Source organism: Haliaeetus albicilla, chromosome 5, assembly GCF_947461875.1.
Source record: "Haliaeetus albicilla chromosome 5, bHalAlb1.1, whole genome shotgun sequence".
NCBI lineage: Eukaryota > Metazoa > Chordata > Aves > Accipitriformes > Accipitridae > Haliaeetus > Haliaeetus albicilla.
This window is the reverse complement of record NC_091487.1, coordinates 33325717-33347797: the sequence shown is the minus strand read 5'-3', so window position 1 is coordinate 33347797 and position 22081 is coordinate 33325717. Positions and strand designations below refer to the sequence as shown.

Below are 22081 nucleotides of genomic sequence, written 5' to 3'. Positions count from 1 at the left end.
TTGCTAGGGTTACTGCTGTTCAGATAGGAATGGGAAAATATGGCTTTATGAAGCTGCTTAAGATACTGTGTTTCACATATGCAGAGGGAGGATCCCCTAGACACATTTGATTACAAATTGGGGTAAGAAGATAAAGCATTCTAACCTGGAAAATCAAATTAAAACACAATAATCCAGCCTGATTCGCACTTGGTCCCCAAACCTTAACATGTAATATGAATACAATAAGCTTTTAAAAAATTCTACGTAAGTATCTGTCATCTATTGCAGATCAATTATTTTAACATTATCAAACAAGGCTATTATTTCCACATTTTGTTTATAAAGCAAGTCAATTTCCAGAAAGCTGAAAATAAAACAAACCTAAGAAACAGACTTGCCCTATGTTCAGGTTTCCTCAGATACACCCTCCTCTCTTTCCATCTGGAAGCCTTCTCTAAACATAAGCTGAAGACTTTGAATACTTGCATGATGTTTCCCACAAAATGTGTTGTTCAGGTGAGACTATGAGACTGAACAACATACCAGGATCCTGAGAAACACCTGTAGAGTGCGTGCACTGATTGTGCACTTGCAGTTCATCTAACACACTTCAGGACTTGCAATGCATGCACTTTCATACATACTGGCCTGGAAATCCCATGCAGAAACACAAGAATTCTGCTTAAGATTGCTTGGAGTCCTTCGCAATACCACAAAAATCTCACTCAAGTACTCCTTCACTGAGAAAGATAAAGGGCTCTCAGAGTTGCACATACTTGTCTCAATGGAGCAAATAAACATGGATTCAAAAGCCCATGGCCTGGAATGACATCAGCTTGTTCAAGTACCTGGAATAGAAACAAACTAATACTTAGCTGAGTTACTGCCCCCTGCTTGTAGCTGCTGGAAAAACCAACCATCTCAATATCTACTTAAAGTTCCTATAATTCCTTAGCCTTCCACATATGCAGCGCAGACCAATTTTTGTGCTGAACAATTCTCAGAAAGGGTCATATCTCGAGAGATTAGAAAATGCATAGTAATATAGGTAGGGTTTTGCAGCGGGTAACTCTTTTGTTTACAGGATTTTCCATGAACAAACAAGAAATCCTAATACCCAGTACTAAAGATACTTAGATTTTTTAATAGTTGATTTTTAAATTAGAATTTCATACTGTACCCATCACCATTGTCCTCAGATTAGTATCTAACATTAATCTAATATCTAATATTAGAAATTTTAGTAGTTCTTTTGCCAATATAGTATACTAATCAGTTAGCATTAATAGCAATTCCAGCCTTTTCCTAATTCATCCTACTATCCTATGAAGCTCAGCTTTAAGTCTAATTTTAGAAATTATACAGCAAATTCATAGTGGCTTCTTTGTAGATTAATGATATTGAACTTTAAAATTGAACATAGCATACTGCACAATACTACACAAATCGCAGTTGTATAGCCACAGATTGCAGTAAACTCTCTTGCCATTGTTATTTAACCTATTTGTATTTATCCTTCTATAAAGAATATATAATAAAAAGGATTTAATAACATAAAGCAGCTGCATCTTGAAAGCTTACACAAACGTTACCAGCAGAGATCCTGTGGAATACATAATACAGACGAGACACAGCCAAGAGCGATCATCATGTGGATGACGCTGTAGAGTTAAAAAATACAGCAATGCACGAGTAGGAAATTATTACATTTTATTACCACATTATGATAAACAATGCTAATCTGTAGACTGAGGTTACAGATTACATAAGAGATCTCGTTGATGAATGATTTAACATTATGGGACCACAGATACAGTATTGTGATCACAGATGGAGGTTCCAGATAACAGTATTTAGGGGTTGGGGTTTGGTTTTTTAGAGTTTATATATAATCTATGACTAAAAGTAAACAGTTCTGAAATTATAGTTAAATCGGAATCAGAATAGCAGGACCTTACAGGATAACTACCTTTCAGTCTTCAAAGGAAGATTTTCCAGACAGTATATAAAAGTACACTGAATAACCAAGTATTTCGGTGCAATAGTGGTCCAGTATTCTCAGGACTCGGAACTACTGCTGGGAAAATGTAAACTTCTGTTCTCCTGGAGTGCATCAAAACATTTATATGATTAAGAGGTCAAAGTTTCCTAAAACAAAAAATATGAATGTCTTATCTGAAAAAACCCCACCTAGTAAGTGTGTGATTACCCCTGTCAGCACTCCTGTGGAACACTAATAACCAAGTTCAAACAGAATCCAGCAGATAAGGCACAACAGACACCTAACCAACTGTGTAATAACTTTGACGTTCTGAACAAATGCGGACACTGTATGTCAGATATAAAATAAGACTTGTTTGTACTGGCTATGGTAGTATCCACCTAATTTTATAGATCAGCCGTACTGTCAGCAAGATACACTGGCTGCAGATGGAACTATAGCTCTTTTCTCTATCTCCAACCCCCCCTTACCTGGGTTATGCTTCCTGACACCTCACCAACTTCCTTTTACAGTGCATCTCAAACAACTAACACACTGAACCTGGAAGAAAACAACATTAAATTCTTTAGAAGTTATCAATACCATTATCAACTGTACATCAAGCACTTACTGGTACAACAAAAAAAGATGGGGGAAGATGACAAAGTCATTTTAGAACATTCTCTGCATTTCAGAGCAACAAAGCAATCCCAAAGGTACACAGGTGGAAAGGGATAACACATACTGTATCACTCACATTTACTGTCAAAGTACATCTGATTTTTTAGAGATGTCCATAAGAATCACCTTTTACTTCCCAAATATTACAATTCCTCCCAGATTCTAGACCCTAACAACACAAGGTTCGCATGTATTGATACACATCAGTTTAGTAAATCAGTCTCCTTTTACCTGCCTCAGTCCGCTTGTTCAATTCATTATGGTCAATACCAAAGGGAATGCAAGCTAATTCATTACTTCTATTGTTTGTTCTTTTCATACTGTATTATAGCGGTGAAGAAAATCCAGCAGACTCTCCTGTTACTTGAAATATCCAGAAATAGTATCTTGACGCCTTGCTTAATTGCATTTTGGATGTTCTGCAGCCACCATCACTTCCAGTAACTTATTTTCTTTGTGGCACATTTTAATTTACACCTGCTACTCCCTTAATCCAGATTCAATTTCAATAAAATAACTATGAATACCATTAGCTAAAATACCAAATCTATGAAAATGTGCCCCAGAAGTTCTGAGCCTCACTCTCCTGTGGCTGATGATACTGCACTTAAAGGTCTGGCCACCCAATGGATGTGAGCAGTGCAGTTGCACAGCTGCACCCTACTCATGATGGAGGCTGCGCACTGTACTGCGCACAGCTTGCACATTATGGCATCAGTTGTCCCTTGAGACTCCGTCATCTGTACCTCGTAAAGATCCTGCTTCCATTTGCTTTAAAAAAAAAATAATGAAACAAAGCACTAGCCAACATTTCAGGTAATAAGGAAATAGCATTTCTTGTGGAAAGGTAATCCTGCAATCAGCTACGTTATGATTCAAGCATTCTTCTAATATATCTTTTGGTACTCACTATCCAGCAAGATAAAACTAATTTCTATGCAAGCTGCAGCCACATTGGTGTCAAAGAATGAACCTGAAAAGTTAGACAAGAATTCTTAGTTTTATACTAGAAACATTAGAAGTGGGCAGTCTACCCCCTTTCTTTACAGTTCTAATTACCCCTTATGCAAGCTTATAGTCACTTAGCAACTTGGTGGTAACTGCCTTTGTTTCAAGAATATTGATAACTAGATTATGAAACTACTGGTTCAGTAAAAATAACATCTTAAAATAAAGGACATGTCAGTCAAGTTATTCCTATTCTAGGAAATTCTATGTGTACTCTGAGTCAGATTGCTTTGACAGATAAAGCACATAGTCAAGGCATCGCCTGACAAAGTTGCATGTGCATATATTACATTAAGTTTCCAGAATTTACTGAATATCAATTCCATCCAATTCTTGAGATATTTGTATTATGCTCAAAATGAAACAAAATCCATCCTTTAAAAACCATTTCTATACTTAGGAAAAATAATTTTAAAATCAGCCCTCAAACTGAGGCATTCCTGTTACGATTTAAGAGAAACTGTCTGCTTAGGCAGCACTTTAAGGCCCAAAGAATTTGCATTTCTTTTATTCTATTGTCTATATACATACAGATGTTTGACAAACTGTGTTATTAACATGTCACACTACCAGAGATAATTTTTTTCTTTTCCATAAAATGCTTTAAGTCAGCATACTACCCAATTTTTAACTGCACTCTTTTGCAAGAAATGGTGTGAGACAACTTATAACAAATGTAGGAACTAGGTCTAAAGCTGCTAATATAACATATGAGGATGGATGTGTTGAAAGAGAAATCAATTTGTACTCCTCTCTCTTGTGTTGGTCACTGAAGCCTCAACACATGGACAATGCAATATACTATTTTTTTTATACGTATACATAATAGTATTTATGGAGAACACTGTGTAAAAAGAGGGGAAGAAGCTGTAAATTCTCCTTCTGTTGAGATTAATATGCAAAAGAGAACGAAGCATGAACAACAGTAAAGCTAAAAGGTCTCCTAGAGGGAAGGAGTAGTATACTCTATCACATGAAAAGGAAGCCAGAGCACAACTAGCTATAGCAGAAGTTTACAGCTGAATCCCAAACACTTAAGAGAATGCAACACAGCTGTTCCCAATGATACATCCCCACAAACTTGTCCTAATGACTACTCATTCACAGCCAAAAATATGGATCTACAAGGCTGCTCTAATACTCATTGTTTCTTTGCTATTCTGTGCACTTCTTAATTTTCCAAATGGTTTTAAAACCAGGCTCTGCGGCCAAAAAAACCCCAAACCATTTTTCACCAACAATTTCTCTGCCCTTCAGCTATGTGACCCCCTGTACAGAGCTGACAAGCAAGTGCTAGGACTGCTTTAATCAAATACTACACAAATCAGCTGAACAATACCTTTTGATCTCCCAATAGACACTCACTAACAAAGCATGGAGTTCACAAAACCCAATAGAAATAGCAAACATCCAATTGGGCTGGAGGCAAAGCATGCAAGAAGAATAAGAAATGGGAATTCTACATCCAAATGACTCCTCCTGAGCAGGGAATGAAGCCAAGTGATAGGATATCAAATTTTCACGGAAATGGCATAGCGGAAGCCTGGGTTTACAGCTGCAGCAGGATTCTAGAAACAAAGGGAAAGAGAAAAACAAAGCAAAGCAAAACAAAACAAAAATATGGTCCAACAGAGCAGATGAGGTATTGAGAATTAAAGATTTTGACTGTAAGACAAAAAGTCAGAAAAGTGGACTGCTTAAAAAGAGCAAGAAAGTAAGAGGGGATGGGATAATCACACAAGGTTAACAGTCAATCAGCAACATTACTAGTCTGCATTAGGAACGGAAGAAGTTGGCATCAGCAACGGTTCACAAAGGAAGAACAGTGTTACGTTTTACTTGTTTAAAAAAAGGGGTAGATTCTTGTGTAGAGCTGGACAGCTGGAAATTGAGTTGAGCAGAAATAGCGGCAAGTTGACAATGGCTTGTTACTAGTGAATATTCACACTCAGGAAGGAAGTGCGCAAAATTAAAACAAGAATTAACTTTAAGCGAAGGAACTACGTTTAGTGACTGAAATTTCTCCAAGGTGGTGTAGCCCAAGAGAATCACAGAGACAACCAATGGACAGAAAACTGTTGATATGGCAAGAAGCAATACCCATGGCTGCAGAAACAATCCAATTAATTAACCATAAAGAAATACTTTAAAAGTAGAAGTAATAAACAGAAACCTTGCCAAAATAAAACTTCCACAAATAAGACAACTAAAAGAAGCTGTCCACAACAGGTTTGTTTTAAAATAGGAGCTACTTACAGAAAAAGGGCATTTCAAACATTTTTTTCCAGCCTTTAATAACATTTTAGATATGCAAAAAGGGGGAAGGCATCATGAAACCAAGTTGATTCCCCTAAATCATGTAGGGTTGTTTTGTTTTTTTTAAAAAGAGCAAAGAGCAAATGGGAAAAATGAATGTCTCAACAGGTACGCACTAAGCAGAGATGTGAGAACAGTCTTTACGAAATCCATTAAGAAAGTGACCAAGACTGAGCTGAAACAATCCAAAACCATAGGTTATGGGTAAATGCTTACAAGAGAAAAAGCAGAGCTGTAGAAAGTCACAACTACAAGTAATTCTTAGGAGATTTTCTCCACTTCATTAAATTTCGAGTTCAAAGCAACAGTACACCTCTACTCAAGTTTTTGAGACTGTGCTACCTATCTAAATGAATGGTTAATACAGTTCTTGACAATAATTCTACTGTTTAGACTGCTGCTCTGAATAATTCTAGCAGACTGCCTGAGTGGCACCACTGTCTCACTACACACTATTTTTTTGGATACGTTATTTAGTGGGTAAAGGTTGGACCAGAGGATCTTGCAAGGTCCCTTCCAAACTGGCCTGTTCTGCCATTCTATGATTAGCGTAACATAACTAAAATATGACTAAACAAACAAAAAGACATTTTTGTCATATTTAAAAACAATTAGAGCCTTTAATGAAATCTATGTTATTTCTCATCACCTGGATCACAAAAACCCCACTACCACCGGAAGTTAATGACAAAGTGCTCTAGTCCTCACAGTACCTCAGTATGGATTGAAAGACCTATCTTGCAAAATGGCAACATCATGCTCCAACACATCAGAGTCAAGAGAAGTCTGTAGTTCTACCAGCTTGTGTATTTGCACACACTGATTCTTCCCATTCTGCTCTTCCCCTCCTGACCCTTCCCGCTGGCCAAGAAAAAAAAAAGCTATTTGACATTAGCGCAAAAATGTTTCATTAGGCTACTTCAGTTTCTAGATAGAAAACAAACCTCACCTTTGATTAAAACTGATACATATTGCTTTATACAACCTGCTACGAACACGGATCAGTACTTCAACAAGTTGACACATTCAAAGGCAGGCTTGCTTAATTTGGTGGGGTTTTTTTGGGGGGGGAGGGGGGGAAGACACGACAGGACACAACAGGAAAACTGTTTTTAAAATTTAAATTAAAAAAATTTAGAATTTACTTGGGAGTCCAACTGAATAAAACATGAATACTTCATGGCTTTATCAGTCAACACACAGAGTGGTCTAGAATCTTTCAAATGTCATGGTACAAACCATTCCTTTTTCCAACTCCTGACAAATTTCAAAGCATCTCTCCAAGTCTTTTCCAATTTTATGTTCTCCATAGTTAAGGATGATTTTTGTTCTTTTGCTTCCCAACTACCTCCCGTTACAGAATGAAAAGTGGGTAAGCAACCAGCATTCCCTCAGATGGTACAGCTGAAGGATGGTTTGTGTGTATTTGTACGCTAAATTTATGTGGGCTAAATTGAGAAAGCTATTCTTAAAAGAAACCGTGGTATCTGAATACAAAAATAAAACAGAACACAATTATTCCAGAACTTAAAAAAAAAAATTCTCAACCTGGCTCTTGTCGTTTTCTTTTTAAATAAATTTAACAAATTTCAGCTGCCAAAAATCTTATCAGACAGTATTTTGGACAACTTTAGACATTCCCAGACACTTGAACATTCAAGATGTTAGGAATCTGTCATTAATGCAGGTGAACAATGACTGGAGGTTGAAAGCTTTTGTTTATTTAAGCTTTCAATTTTCACCTCACTCAGGAAAAGCATGCTTTGTGTAAATGCTTTAAATGCTTTGTGTAAATGCTTTAAATGCTTTGTGTAAATGCTTTCTTTGCTAGAAGTAAAAGAATATTCTTTTTACAGTTCTGTTCTCTTCCACGCCATTGATCCAGTCACAGAAAACTGCTCTTGCCATTACTACTGTGTTCCACAAAGAGGGACAAGAGGCAGAGATTTAAGGAAACTAACACAGCAGGGGCTGATATCATATTATTCATGAAAAGCATTTACTAGTTATTTCATCCAGCAAGAAGTTTATGTTGCAGCTTGCCTTCCAGCTGAGCCTGTCCAGTGAAGACATGTCTGAGGAGACAATACGGAAGGACAATTAGGTGCTTAAAGCAATTTTCCAATAGCCATCTAGATTTAGGGGATAAAATTGCCTAAGAAACTTCACTGCCTGATGCATATGTTCCACAATATTATAAAGCTATCTCAGACCCACCCACTAAAGATTCCACCTAAATGAGGTTTTCTTCAAAATACTAACGTTAGAGAATTTGAGCTGCAGTATGGTTTTAAGTCCATCACTCCCTGAGGCTACCGAAAGTTACTGTGTGCTGCTGAGCTCTAATGAACACAGCAAAAGAGCAGCTGGCAGGGTGTGCCAGACTTTCTCTATGAACTTGTTCCAGACAAGTTACTAGAGATTGTTTTAACTTGGACAAATGGGTAGGCTCCTCCCTGATACAAGGCCAACAAAACTTTGCATAGTTTATATTCTCTCAGCCTCCCCACCCTTCATATGTTGTTTTTTCCTTCTTGTTAGGATATGCATAATCAGACTACAAAAACTAAGTTACGTAAAAATCTCAACGTAAGTAGGCTGGAGGAAAAACATTGCCTGCTGTAAATACAGAACAATTGTTTGCGGTAACATATATACATGCATACACAAAACCATGAGCTTGTTTTTATTGCTACAGTCTGAAATGTTCAGATATTACACCAGTGAGGGAGAATTGGACAGAATTAGTTCAAAATTCCCCCCCCTACTGTATTTTATAGGTGGTACGCTACTTGATTGGTATCTGAGCTCCTGTGGCAGCAGTTTGGATAAGCTGGGAGATAGAGGCAAATCATAGCAGAAGATCAGGCATCAGTTCTGATCTGTTCTTTTTCTATTTAACTTGCTTTAAAAAGATTATTTGTAGACTAAAGTCACAAACAGAAAATATTTAGAGATCAGGACTGCATTATTCATCTTTCTCTTTGTCAAGGCAACAATAAAACCTACCTAATGATACAGAAGCTTGATGCAATATTCTAATCTCCTTAGCAATTCCTTTGTTAAGTACTTCTTACGTGCTGCTCTGCACTGAAAATTATTTGATCGTACCGTCTTTAAAGGTCAGAAGTATGATGAAAACTTTCAGGATTTGACTCCTACAGCTTGGAGTACTATAAAAGGCTAAGAATTTAATCTGATGTTTATCTACTAAAAGAGAGCCTGTAATACACCAACCACTAGTCAGGCAGAAATAGAACTTCTGGTTTTCTTCACAAGCTGATACAACTACTAAGAGGAGAGTTACACAGCAATTGACAGAAATGCTTTCTGAAGTGCAACAGCAAGGGAACAATCCAGATGTTTTCTGCCCAGTACGATTCAAGTTCAACAATCCATAACGCAGTGAGTCAGGGTATTATAAATACCACTCTCCAGCACAATGAAAACTATGAAAACTGTTCAAAATGAATCCTACCTCAAAGCAAAACACACCAGGTTTAACTGTTATGGTATAACGAGAATGGTTTCTATCAAAGCTAGCAATTAGGGGATACTCATGCAGGTCTTGCATGTATGGTTGCTGTACTTCAACTTGAAAACATAGTTACCATGCAATATTGTTTAGCATATCCTTACTTCTAAGTTCTGCATTTTTATCACATATGAGATAGCACCAAGCCCTGCCAAAAGCCTCACTTGGACAAAGAACGAACAAAATGCTTCCAAAGACAGGACGACATTCAAACATTTTAACCTGGCATTAAACTTGATGCAAGCATCTGCCATGTTCTGGGCAAATCACTGCAGTGAAATACACTATACTCACTGAAGGAAGCTACTGCCAGCTCTTGAGAAATACAAACCTACCCAGCACAAGTAATTCCAACGAATGGATAAAGCACTGCAGAGCCACCATCCTCTTCTGAACATGGAGGTGGGAAAGGGAGTCTGCAACCTAACTACCTGGTGTAAGCCTTCAGAGTAATTTTTGGATGCCTCCATGGAAAAGGCTACAAATTCCAACTAAGTACAATCTCATCAAGCTTCATTTATGATGAATGGGGCAACATACAGCTTCCTGTGTACAGCTTCCAATGTAAAGCTTTGCAACCAACTTGTTTTATGCATAAAAACTTATTGTATCAATACAGGTTTCGTATTTATGAATATTAAACCTATCCCTTTTAATTACTGCAAAATTACATCTGACTAAATAAACAGATCTGATACTTCACTTTTCCCATCAAGTTTTCTATGGTTTTGTTTTGCTCATGTTTTTCCCTTCCTTATTTTTCCAAGATAATCTCATTTGGGATTTTGACAATCTCTCCAAGGAGTCCATGTGTGCTTGAGGTGGAGTGAAAACCTATTCCAAAAGCTCAATTCTGAATAAAACTGAAGGCAACATCAGTAACACAAGTTCCCTGGATTGACACATCATTTTATAAAACTGAAAGTGATGCACAATAGTAAATTGTTAAGCTTTATCAATCTGCTACAATCCTATTCTAAAAAAAAAAAAAGAAAAAAGAAAAAGAGCTGAACAGCAGACATATAGCTACACACCTTCAGCTTGCAATTTAGAAAATATTTCCTGCATGCAAATTAGATCAAGTAGTGTGTTGGGAGGATGCACGGGCGCACATATACCTTCTTTCTCCACTTCAAGAAAAGAAAAAAACAAACCCAAACCCCCACTAATCTTAGTCTAGATGCTTTCAAATATGCAATTCTGTAGCTTTGCTATAGCAAGATTCCCTCCTACACAAAATTCTTGTGAAAAAGGACTGGTTACATTGAATTGAACAACTCAACAGTCAGGAGGGATCAGAGCATCAACATATATTAAGGGTATCATTCTGAATACGATCAATAATTGTAGCCTACCCATCAAAGTAGTTCATCGTTTCCTCTCTTCTATTTCCATAAATACAAAAAGACCCATAATGAAGAACAGAAGGTTAAACCGTCTCTCACCCAAAAGCCATCAGTTTTTCACTTCTGTGATTCGATCACTGCTAAAGTTTTTCAAAGACCCTTAACACGACTTCAGATCTTTAAATTCCTTTTATGAAATGGAATTTGGCATTTATTATCACTAAGAACAAGTGATACTTGGACTTCTAAAACTCCTTTTGGGAACCACAGAATTAAAATATCAGAAATACCTAACAAAGACAAAAACATTCTGATCAAGAAGGGAAGAGAGGCTTTGTTAAGAACTGTATTCAGTATCACAATCACTTATTGTAAGTAGATGAAGGCAATTATATTTTGACAGTTTAATATGAGCACTGCACCCAAAACATCAACATCGTGACAAATTCACTGAGCTGTGATGCAACAGGGAAGCTGGTTTTGAGACAAGCATTACCCTTGTCTGTGTTGCCCGTCTCCCAAGCCACAACACGAGCTAAGTCTGAGCACAGCCAGTTATAATCAACCAGCATTACCGGAGACAACTGCTTCCATAGTTTCTACAAGCCCTGAGGCTAGCAGCTAAGAGTAGATGGAAACTTCATCCATATGTATACATTTAATATATATTTATTTAGACACACACAGTACACTACATGAATGTAACCATGTTAAGCAACAATTCAAAAAGTATCAGTGCTTTCCTTTAGCCAGCTTAATGATCATGTCAGAGCAGTGAATATAGGTCATAGAGCACACAGCAAGAGGAGCTAGGCATTCATTTGCCCTACAGGTACCTGAATAATTAAACCTTCACCTTAAAGAAGCCATTACCAGCATGCGACAGTAATGGTTACAAACTTTACCCTTGGAAGAAGTAGAAGGAAGAGAAGCTTGTTTGGTTTTTTTCCTGTTCGGGCTTATGAAAAAAAGGTTTTGCATTTTCACCATGAAACACAGTACAAAACTTATGTTGTTTTTGTTGTTAAAAACAAAACGCAAAAAACCCAGCTAACACCTGGACCCAAAGCAATACACATGCATGGTTAGAGGCTCATGGTAGGGAAGACTAGGTCTGAAACATCTCTTGGACTTTGTTTATTTTTTATTTATCTTTGAATAGAAGACATCAAGGTTGTAATAAGCCTTAGTTCACTCCACAGAAAGGCTAATGATAACATTATGCCTCTACATGCATAAACTTCTACTTCCTTATTTTTAAAAGAATTTAATAAAATTTAAATAACTTTAAAAGTTTTAACCAAAAAGCTTTTGATGATTTTTTTAGGTAGTTATTTCAAAAGGAGAAGTAAAGGCAGAGCAAATGTCAGAGAATTCCTCCAAACTCTTTTTAACTTGATGGGTAATCAAGGTTAAAAAAAACCCTAGTAAAGACAAGGTAGGAGTGCTGAAGAGACCTACTAGCTTCAAACCTATTGCTTTTAGAAAGGATTTCAACTCCACTAAGACTGACTTCTGAAGCAATGTTAATAAGGAGGAAAAATGTATCCGTCCATGAAAGGCCATAATCATTCTTGTGTATTTGATGATGTAAACATGTTTTCCAGTTGAGAATTTACATTATGCAGAAACTGCCTTTATAGTAATCCTTACAGTCAGTAAGCATGGAGGGTTTTTTGCATAGCATTTAATGAAATTTTTGAATTTGATATCATAACTGGAAATAACTTTGCTAAGCAACAAATACAAGCACCAGCCTAAAATACACTCAGCGGTAAAGAAAATAGAATGATCTGCCATGTACACAATCCCAAGGCGGCATTATCTCATTCAGAAGTAGAACAGATAAGCATTGGAATGATCAAATAATTTTTTTCTAAATTAATGGAGCAAAGCAAAGAAGAAAGTGGAATGAGCCTATTCCACCCTCCAAACATCGAAAGTTTCAAGGTAAAAACATAGGTATTGAAAAGGACACAGTTCTTGACCCTTTTTAATGTTTGCCACAGCCTCCTGACTCACTTTAAGGAATCCTCACACACCCCCTTAAACTCCACTGAAGAGCTTATGTGTTTCAGCAGGTTCCCTGGAAAGCTTCTTCAGGGAATTAAGTATTTCCCCAGATGAGGAAAGCTGATTTTTCAAGACTGAACCATGGCTAGAAGGACTAAAACTGAGTATTCAAGTGTCTTCTACAAGCTCCAATTATCAACTAAATATTATACAGATGGTGCGCTGCACACAGCCAGAAAATTGTTTCCCAGATTTTCTAACCTGAAAATACAAACAAAAAACTGGAAATGCAGAAACAAGATATGGCATATATGAAATAGCATATAAAGGCTGACAACGCTTGTGTATATTTACTTACTTTCTGGTGGTAAAACAACTACTGTATAAAGACTGAATAAAAAATAAAAGGATTTAGTATGATTATATTTTACACAGGTATATGCCAACACACTTACATCTAAGCACATCAAAAGGTAACCAGCAGTAGAACGGGAGTGGGGGGGGTGGAAATCAGTAGCTTATTCATTCAGAAAATAGCAATATCACTGATTTTTTTTTTCCTCTGTGCTGAAGTTACTCTGAAAAATTAATCTATGTAATAATGTATTAAACAAACCAATATCTATCTAGAAGTAAACCCAAGTGATCTCTCAAAGCATCTTCTTATCCTAAAGGCAAACCCAGTCACCTTTAATGTCATTCCTGACACACTTCCACAGCTTCTTCCCAAAGGTCTCCAATGACATATTTTGTAACATTTCATAGCTAGCTATACCAATGACTTGCTATTCTTACTGTTAAAAAAAAAAAAAGAAAAAAACAGGTCAACTTCTGTTTCAGTTGTTCATGTTTCTTATGGCCAGAGATTCTTGCTCACACATTTGCACCAGCTCAGCTGAATAAGCAATGGTAAAAAGCTTCAGTGAGCTGCTATGGTCAGCTCACTATATAGAGACATGAACTTCAGTGTAAGCACTAGGAAGGCAGAGGAATCAGTCCATGGAAGTCCAGGAATAAACATGAAGAAGTTGCCATTAAACTGGAAACTAACTACATGTGTGTGGAAACCACATAATGTTACATCAATTTAACTCCACCCACACTAGCAAACTGTATGACTTTGCCTTAGTCAACATGAATGCAAAATTTGCACAAAATCTGTGTAGGTTAGATCTCTGAGTAACTGGAAGCAAAAGCAGCCACTGACTCTGCACAATGAGAAGGTTTTAGAGGAATCGGTAGCCAAAGAAAGCCTCCAATGTGTCTGTACTTTGACATTAAAAAGGCCAATAAAGAAGAAATAGTATATTTATTTTCTACATTTTCTGCATTGCAGAGCCCTGTCCATTGAATCTGGAACAGTTTCTCCATTGGCCATCAGAAAGTTACCAGATATTTTCAGATAAAATCCAAAAGTGTTAGGCAGCCAACTGGTGACTGGTGACAGCAGCCACACTCTTTATACTGATGGTTAGTATTCAAGGAACTCATCTGAGACATAGGAATACTTAACATCTGTCTTCTCTGAGGGACAGAATATGAGTCTTCACATTAAAGCCACTGTCTGCAACAGGCAGTCCTTGCATTAAGTACAGGTTCCAGAAACGTTTCCCCTGATCGCTGACTGAACATACCAATCTACGCCCAGATGTTCAGCCTGCTGTGCCAATCTAGGTCCATGGGGCTAGGGAAAGCACCACAACTGTCTTCAAACAGCCGTCCACGTTGGAGCTGGCAGAAGACTGCACCACCATTTGGTATGCATGTTCTTCTGGGCTGACTGAATCTCTCATGTAAATCATATTCTATTTTGCATAAATAATTAAACATTCAATGGAGAGTGTGACATCTAAGTGGGTCAGGCTCTAAGTGAATGCCCTGTGTCTGACCATGAACACTGAAGTATCATTCTCACTTCTTAATACCACATTTAAACAGAGAGGAAATCCACCCCTGCCACCCCCTTCCCCACCACATACGCGGTAATACCTCAGTAATACCTATGGGGGAGGCGATTACAGCATTCTCCTGGAACATCAGTGAGAAAATGAAGTTTACTTTGGTTTCTCATGTCCCGAGAAGGAACCATGGGAATCCTCTACACTATAAGCTCCTGAAAATGGGATATTTTCTTCAACAAGAAAATATAGAAAATAAATTGGGAGATTGTCACTTCAGTACAGTAGCAAAACTCAAACGGAAAATGAGAACACATTAGGAGAAAACTGAATTCTCTTGATATGAAGTTCCTTCTCACTACTTTCCAATTTTCAGTTCAGCTACCATGCTGAAAACTCAATTGTACTTAACCTGCCCTTGAACTCCCCATGAAACTATGGCCAATTTCTGGCAGCCATGTGAAGTAACCTGAAAAGGAGCAAGAGATATAGGTCATTCCTAAGTAATATTCTATTCCATGAGCAGCCAGTATGGGAAGAACAACAAATTCATATTTTGAAAAACAACTTTACAGCACCATTGGCTCTACAGGCAAAAAAGAGAATACAAAAGCTTATGTTGGAAGTGTAACTGAGTGCTGTGGCTAGGTATCTGCTGAAGTAAGTGTGCTGTAAGAGCACAGACGAGGATATTCACAGGATTATTTAAGCTAATAAGTGGAGCCTCTGACTCTCTGTACACTTAGAAACAGAAATAAAACAACCTCCAAAAACCTACTGTGGTAACTGCAAATAGCTTTCTAAGCTATTTACTGCCTGTCTTTTGAAAAAGTCCACGGCATGGTCAATAAGGTTAAATTTTAAAGAAGGAAGAAAAACCCAACACACTCTCCCCCTGCATGTATATCTTATTTTTGTATACTATTTCTTATGATTTCTTTGCATTTCCTTTTGGCTCTTCTAGCACCATTCTTGATAGATTGTACTTTTGCATAAAAGCCATCCAAAAAAACCGCTGAACTGGCAATATGTTAGTTTAATTTGGAGATGGCAAAGAAAGAACACTATTAAAGTCATAACCACAGTGGGAAAAAGTTCCACTCCAAGTTTAAATAACTTCAGCTTTACAGTCAAATCCCAAGCTTTTCAGCAGAAGGACTAGAAAGAGTGGTGCAGCTAAGCTGAGAGTGTTATGACACACAGGAATTCAGGTTCAAAAGGAACCATCTGGTTCATTCAGTTCACTGCAACTGCGATAGATTTTTAGCCCTGAAAGGTCAACGCCACATCCATATGTACAAACTGGAACACTTCCAATGCACTACATTAAAAACCTTTTTAAATATTAGAAGTTACTTAAAAAACATAATGATAGGGTGTCAAGGGAAATAACGCACACAGAACTGTGCACAAGCAAGTAGGAGAGACTGCCACTGTCCTGTATTTCTGAAGTGACCTTTTAAGTATTTTATACTTAATTCAGAATTCTAAATAAGGCTAAGAACTATTTTAAACAATCATGTTTCAATTATATAAGACAATGGTGACAAAATTAAAACTTAGATCTGATCCAATAACTGTCACTAGGTCTGCTAGTGTGGAGGAGGTGACAAATATCCACTTTCAGCTCTGAATTTCTTGTCTTTCCTCTGTGTTAAATCCTCTTCTACATTTAAAAAAAAAAATATCCCAGTTTTCATCTTCTCTGTTCTGCCTACAGCCACCCCACCTCTGGGTTTCCCATCTGTCTACTCCCTTCTTGCTGTTCTTCAGCTAAATAACTCTCAAAAGATCTCTCTTGGCTCTGCTTGCCAGTCTAACTTGGCCAGTCCCACCACTAGCGCAGGCTAGAAGGTTGCAGGTAACCCAGCTGCTTGGTTTCCAGCAGTCTGGGAAGCAGTCTTGCTTCAGATTTCTTACCTTAACCTGTCTCCAGTTTCAGATGACAGACTTTAGGTACACCCTTTTGGAACATTAACGAGTATTACCTTCTAACCAATTCAGTATTTAGTATTGTCAGATAAAAAAAAAATCCAGTACATACTTCAAATACAAATTTTAAGGAAGAATCTCTCTTACTCTCCCATCTTGCTCTCTTCAATGTTTGACTCTTTTAATGCTTCACTATTCTATCACTTTGAGGCCTGAGGGCATTGCATTCTCCCTGCTCAGCATCTCTATCCATGCTTACAAAAATGCAGATAGAAAACAATTATAATATAATGTATTTTCAATTCAACACAGAAAGGAAAACATTTAACTCTGATTACAACAATTCGTACAATTTGTCAGTTACAAACTGAGCAGTAAATAAAAGCAGCTATCAGAATGGCTGTTTCATTTTCTGTACCATATCTTGAATGAAACTACAACTAAGCAGCGTATTTTATATTCCTAAATATTTATAAGTCCCTTAGCAAGTCAGTTTCTATGTGTATTTTTTCAACTGACAGTTGAAATTCAGTTCTAAACAGTAAATGATCAAATTCTTTTAGCAAAGGCCAAACTGAGTTCGTCCAAGGAAACTAAGAACACATATTCCAGTCACTACGTTTACCTAATACATTGCAAAACTGGGAAAAACAGGATAAGAGTCAAAGGCTGATAAAGGTGTTTCCGAGATAGATGTTGCACATTCAGCATTAAAGCATGGGTCACTTGAAGTGGAAACTAAAATCCAGAGCTAGCCACCATTGTGCCTCATTCATTGCATCACAGAAAAATGGAACGTCACTTTGTATATTCTGTTATCCCAAGATATAGTTCATCTTGGACTGTTTCGGGACAAAGCTAAACTGCCATCCCCACATTAACTTACCCTTACTAAAGAAAAACTTTTCCTTAATTTGTAACACAACTTGTTGCTGTAGGTAAAACCATTATTGCTTCACAGCCATCAGGATTAGCAAAAACCATAGTTTATCATTGTCACATTTCCTTTAACCACAGTGGTAGAAACAGTTGTTCCCTACCCCTTAGTTTTCTGCCATTGATTATTCCTGACTAAGTAACTAACTGCACTTGACCCTATTGAATTGCATCATCTTTCTGATCAGACTGTTTGGAACTCTAATATCGCCCTTAAACACAAACACAGCCAGGCAGTCCTCTCCTTAGTCACTTCATTGTCTACTGAAATTACCAATCATACTGTACATTCCATAATATAAACTATAAATGTATATAAAACAACTGGTCTCAGATCCATGCAAAACTCCATTAATAGTGAGCCACCCATGAGGGCTCTCCCAATGCAATTATGCAGCTTTTCGGTGCCCACCATACAATAATTTTATTTGGATCCTGAATACTTCTCCTTGTCAGTGAGAAGCTCTGCTGAAGTCAGGACATCTGCTCTTTATCCCTTACTCATAATATGTTATCCTGTTACAGAAAGACATTAGATGTGTCCAAGGTCATTCAATCTCTTAAAATCCGTGTTAGCTGCTACACATCAACATGGGGGTGGGGGAGCTGGAAGAGGGCTAGGTTCCCCAGAATAGCAATTAAAAAAAAAAATCCACCTACTGAATAGACTTAGCCTACAGAAAATTGTAAGCACAGATCACACCTCTAATCTTTCGTCATGAACATGGGTATCAAACACCCGGGTATTCCAAAACGGACTGCACAGCCCTAGAACAGGATTGTTCTTTAAAGTAAGAGAGTTAGAAAAGAAATTGGACTAACAGTTGAAAAATTTGACTGCCAAAGGAAGAAGAGTTGACCTTTGCTTCAAAAAGTTAGTGATTTGAACATTTCTTTAAGAGATGGGAGACCTAGATTCAGTTTCCTCTGCAACCTGAGAGGACTGAAACCTGCAATCCTTACATCCAAAAAGAGTATCCCAACCACAAGTCTAGGGAAAAGCCTAGGTAAATCAATTTTTAAACCCTTCCTTGCAGCTTTGTATATGGGGAAAATGACAAGCAGAACATTGCTAGAAATGAGAAGTCTTCTGTTTTATCTCGCTGTCCTCAGTACGTGTATGCATATACTCTGCACCTTCTATTTTAACATAAGCATTTGTACATATGCATACATATAAGACTTCATCCAATAGCATTCAATAAATGTACATTTTGTGTGCAGGTGTGTAATGTCTTATACCAGTAGCAGAGTCACAGGGTTTTACTTCCTATATATTGAAAGTGTTAACATAGTTTTCAACGGGGAAAAAAAAAAAAGAGTCCATGAAACACTATCTTCCATTCAGTCCAAATATAATTGCAGTCTTCTGAGATTCACAGACCACTTCTTCCTCTGACCACTAGTTGTACTTCCAGTAAGATGCATATGCTCAAAGGGAGCAACTGATATGCCTAAAAACCTAAGTGACTAAATTACCCTAGAATACCAAAGATATTCACACACACTCAGTTGGCAGGCATAGAAACAACAAAGGATTTCTGCCTTTCTAGAGAGCTACCTGAAGGATGGGCTGCAAACCTAAAACTGCACTGAATGCCTACCTCCAGGCAACTGAATTCCACTCTAAGTCTGAAAACAGGTATAAACCACAGGCAAATCAAGATCACAAACTGCTTTCCAACTGCCTTGAGACGTAATCTTAAATTAAGGTAAATTTCACTACAATAACAGAAAGTATTCAAAGCATAAAAAAGCCAGCCAAAAAACCTACAATACCATAGTTAACCACAAGTACCCAATCAATGGGTTTCATTTATACACTTAAAAACATTAACTGGACCTTTAATTTTATTAGAAAGGGTAAAAAAATAAAGCCAACTATCGTACACCAAGTACCTACCCTGTTCCTGAAATCTAGACTCTTATGAGTGTTGGTTTAACCTTGGAGAAACTCAAATTAATTTCATCTGAACACATTATCAACACACAGATAATTTCTCCCTGTTCCCCATGACCTCTCACATAATGTGTCTTTATACATCCTTTTCTGCTTCAATCCAAGTATTTCCATCTTCATCCTTTTTAAAAGTCAGGTGATTGACACATAGCACCACTGTTCCATTCAATGAACTGAAAATATTCTGGCTGAAAGTTGCCTAAGTTCCCAACGAGCCGGTAACATATACAGGCAAATATGAAAAGAGGCGGCAAACATATTTGCTTCAAACAAAAAATTTCAGGGCATTAAAATGAAATACAATGTTAAGTTCATCCCTCCAAGAAAAATCTTAACCTCAATAAGCAAAGACTGTTATCAAATATTCTATTTGTTCATACTCTGCAGCTATGCTGTGAGCGAACACCTTTTTTTTTTTAAACAATGAAACCACCTGTTCCATTTATTATATGGTATAAATATTAATAGCCTTAAGCATGTGGTTCCTTAGATTAAAGATACAAGCGCCATAATTCTCTGGTTCATTATTAATATTCGACTCACCCAGCTCCTTATGGGTATGGATAACAGCTAATCAGTTAATCAAAGATAAAACTAAACAGGTAACTGGATGTCAAAAATCAATCTTACCTGACAGGCAGATGTATGTTAAATATTCACCCTGACCCCCAGTAGCTAGGAAAGGAATCTTTTTTTTTGTTCTTCTTTTCACTTGGACAGCTCCCAGCATCCTTTCATCATGTGGGGCAAAAATTTCTTTGCTGATTGCAGATTTTGCATTCATTGTAGATCACAGATATAGCAGACTGCCGCTCTCTAAAAAATAAAATCATAAATGAAAAAAAAAAATTAGAAACCCCTAAGTTACATGAAAGTCCAGTTAATTCACATGGGCTTTACCAGCTCTGACCTTCAAATAAAGGTTTTAGTGATATAAAGAATTTAGAAGATAATTTCACACACTTAGAGGCAGAATTTTCAAAGTCTCTAAGAGTCTTCACAGAAGTTGTTTTCCACGCTTCTTCAATTCTCTTAAACTAGCTCAACTTATTTTGGGCAGAAGCTGTCCACACTAGCACTTCAGGATGATGCAAAATCTTCTCAGATAGACACCTCGTAACTTCATGCTGCATAAAAGCTTCATTAATTCCCTCTCTGGTAACTGGAGGGAAACTCATCTGTCCCACTGTCGTGGTTTAACCCCAGCCAGCAACTAAGCACCATGCAGCTGCTCACTCATTTCCCCCCCACCCAGTGGGATGGGGGAGAGAATCGGGAAAAAAAGTAAAACTCATGGGTTCAGATAAGAACAGTTTAACAGAACAGAAAGGAAGAAATTAATAATGATAATAACAACAATAATAAAATGACAATAGTAAAAGAATTGGAATATACAAAACAAGTGACACACAATGCAATTGGCCACCGCCAACTGATGCCCAGTTAGTTCCCGAGCAGCCATCCCCCCAGGCCAACTCCCCCCAGTTTATATACTGGGCATGACATCACATGGTATGGAATACCCCTTTGGCCACTTTGGGTCAGCTGCCCTGGCTGTGTCCCCTCCCAACTTCTTGTGTCCCTCCAGCCTTCTTGCTGGCTGGGCATGCGAAGCTGAAAAATCCTTGACTTTAGACTAAACACTACTTAGCAACAGCTGAAAAAAAATCAGTGTTATCAACATTCTTCGCATACTGAACCCAAAACATAGCACTATACCAACTACTAGAAAGAAAATTAACTCCATCCCAGCTGAAACCAGGACATCCACATAGAGAGGGAAAGCATTGCAAGGGCACAGGGAAGGAACACTGTGGTTGTGCTGGCAGACAACAAGTTGTGTTCACAGAAAATACAGAAAGCTTCAGACTCGGTAAGACTGCTCCTTCAGGAGCACCGCTCTTGGTGACAGTACTTGATGAAGCAGCTCCTGCACCTTTTGCAGCTTTAGCACCTCATCCCCTCAGTAATTAGCAACTAGGCAATTGCACAGAAAACAGTGTCGGAGAAACCATTGGGGTTAATGCAGACAAAACCACACCTCTTTTCTGCTAAATAATTTTGACTGAGGTCAGTTCCTCAATGCATGTCATAAGAAAACAGCACAGTCAACTTAGGAGAGACATTTGGAGAGAAAAAAAAAAATTGTAGAGAACAGGGAGGGAGATGGAGGGAAGCTGCTTATTCAGGCATGTCCTGCAAAGGAAAGGTCCGTCCGGCCACAGCTTACAGAGGAACCTAACTGAAGGAGGGACAACTCAGTTACAGAGGGGACATTAACAGGCTCTTTATGTAGACACCACCACAATTATAACTCCAATTAGTTCTGCACTGAAATCTGTACATAGGTCCCACTGGTAGAGACTGCTGAATGACCCTTTTCATTGTTCAAATACAATGATGCTCCAATAGACATAGATTAAATTCCACATCTCTGTATTATTTAGACTTTCAAGCCCACAGATCTTTTTTGAACTCCTAGCTTTCTTAGTA

General features: G+C 37.7%; 1 protein-coding gene across 5 annotated transcripts in view; it reads right to left on the bottom strand.

Annotated features, from left to right (window-relative positions):
- Positions 1–22081, bottom strand: part of STXBP6 (syntaxin binding protein 6) — a 119017-nt gene that overhangs the window by 60976 nt on the left and 35960 nt on the right. For 3 of the 5 annotated variants that reach the window (XR_011324760.1, XM_069784071.1, XM_069784067.1), the window contains exon 2: positions 20219–20404. Coding sequence is in view for 2 of the 5 variants with exons in the window: in XM_069784071.1 (XP_069640172.1) it covers positions 20219–20372 (154 nt within the window). In the remaining 3 variants the exon portion in view is untranslated. Of the gene's footprint in view, positions 1–1574; positions 1597–20218; positions 20405–22081 lie in introns of those variants that run through there. The other 2 variants (XM_069784068.1, XM_069784069.1) reach the window with 2 other exon arrangements.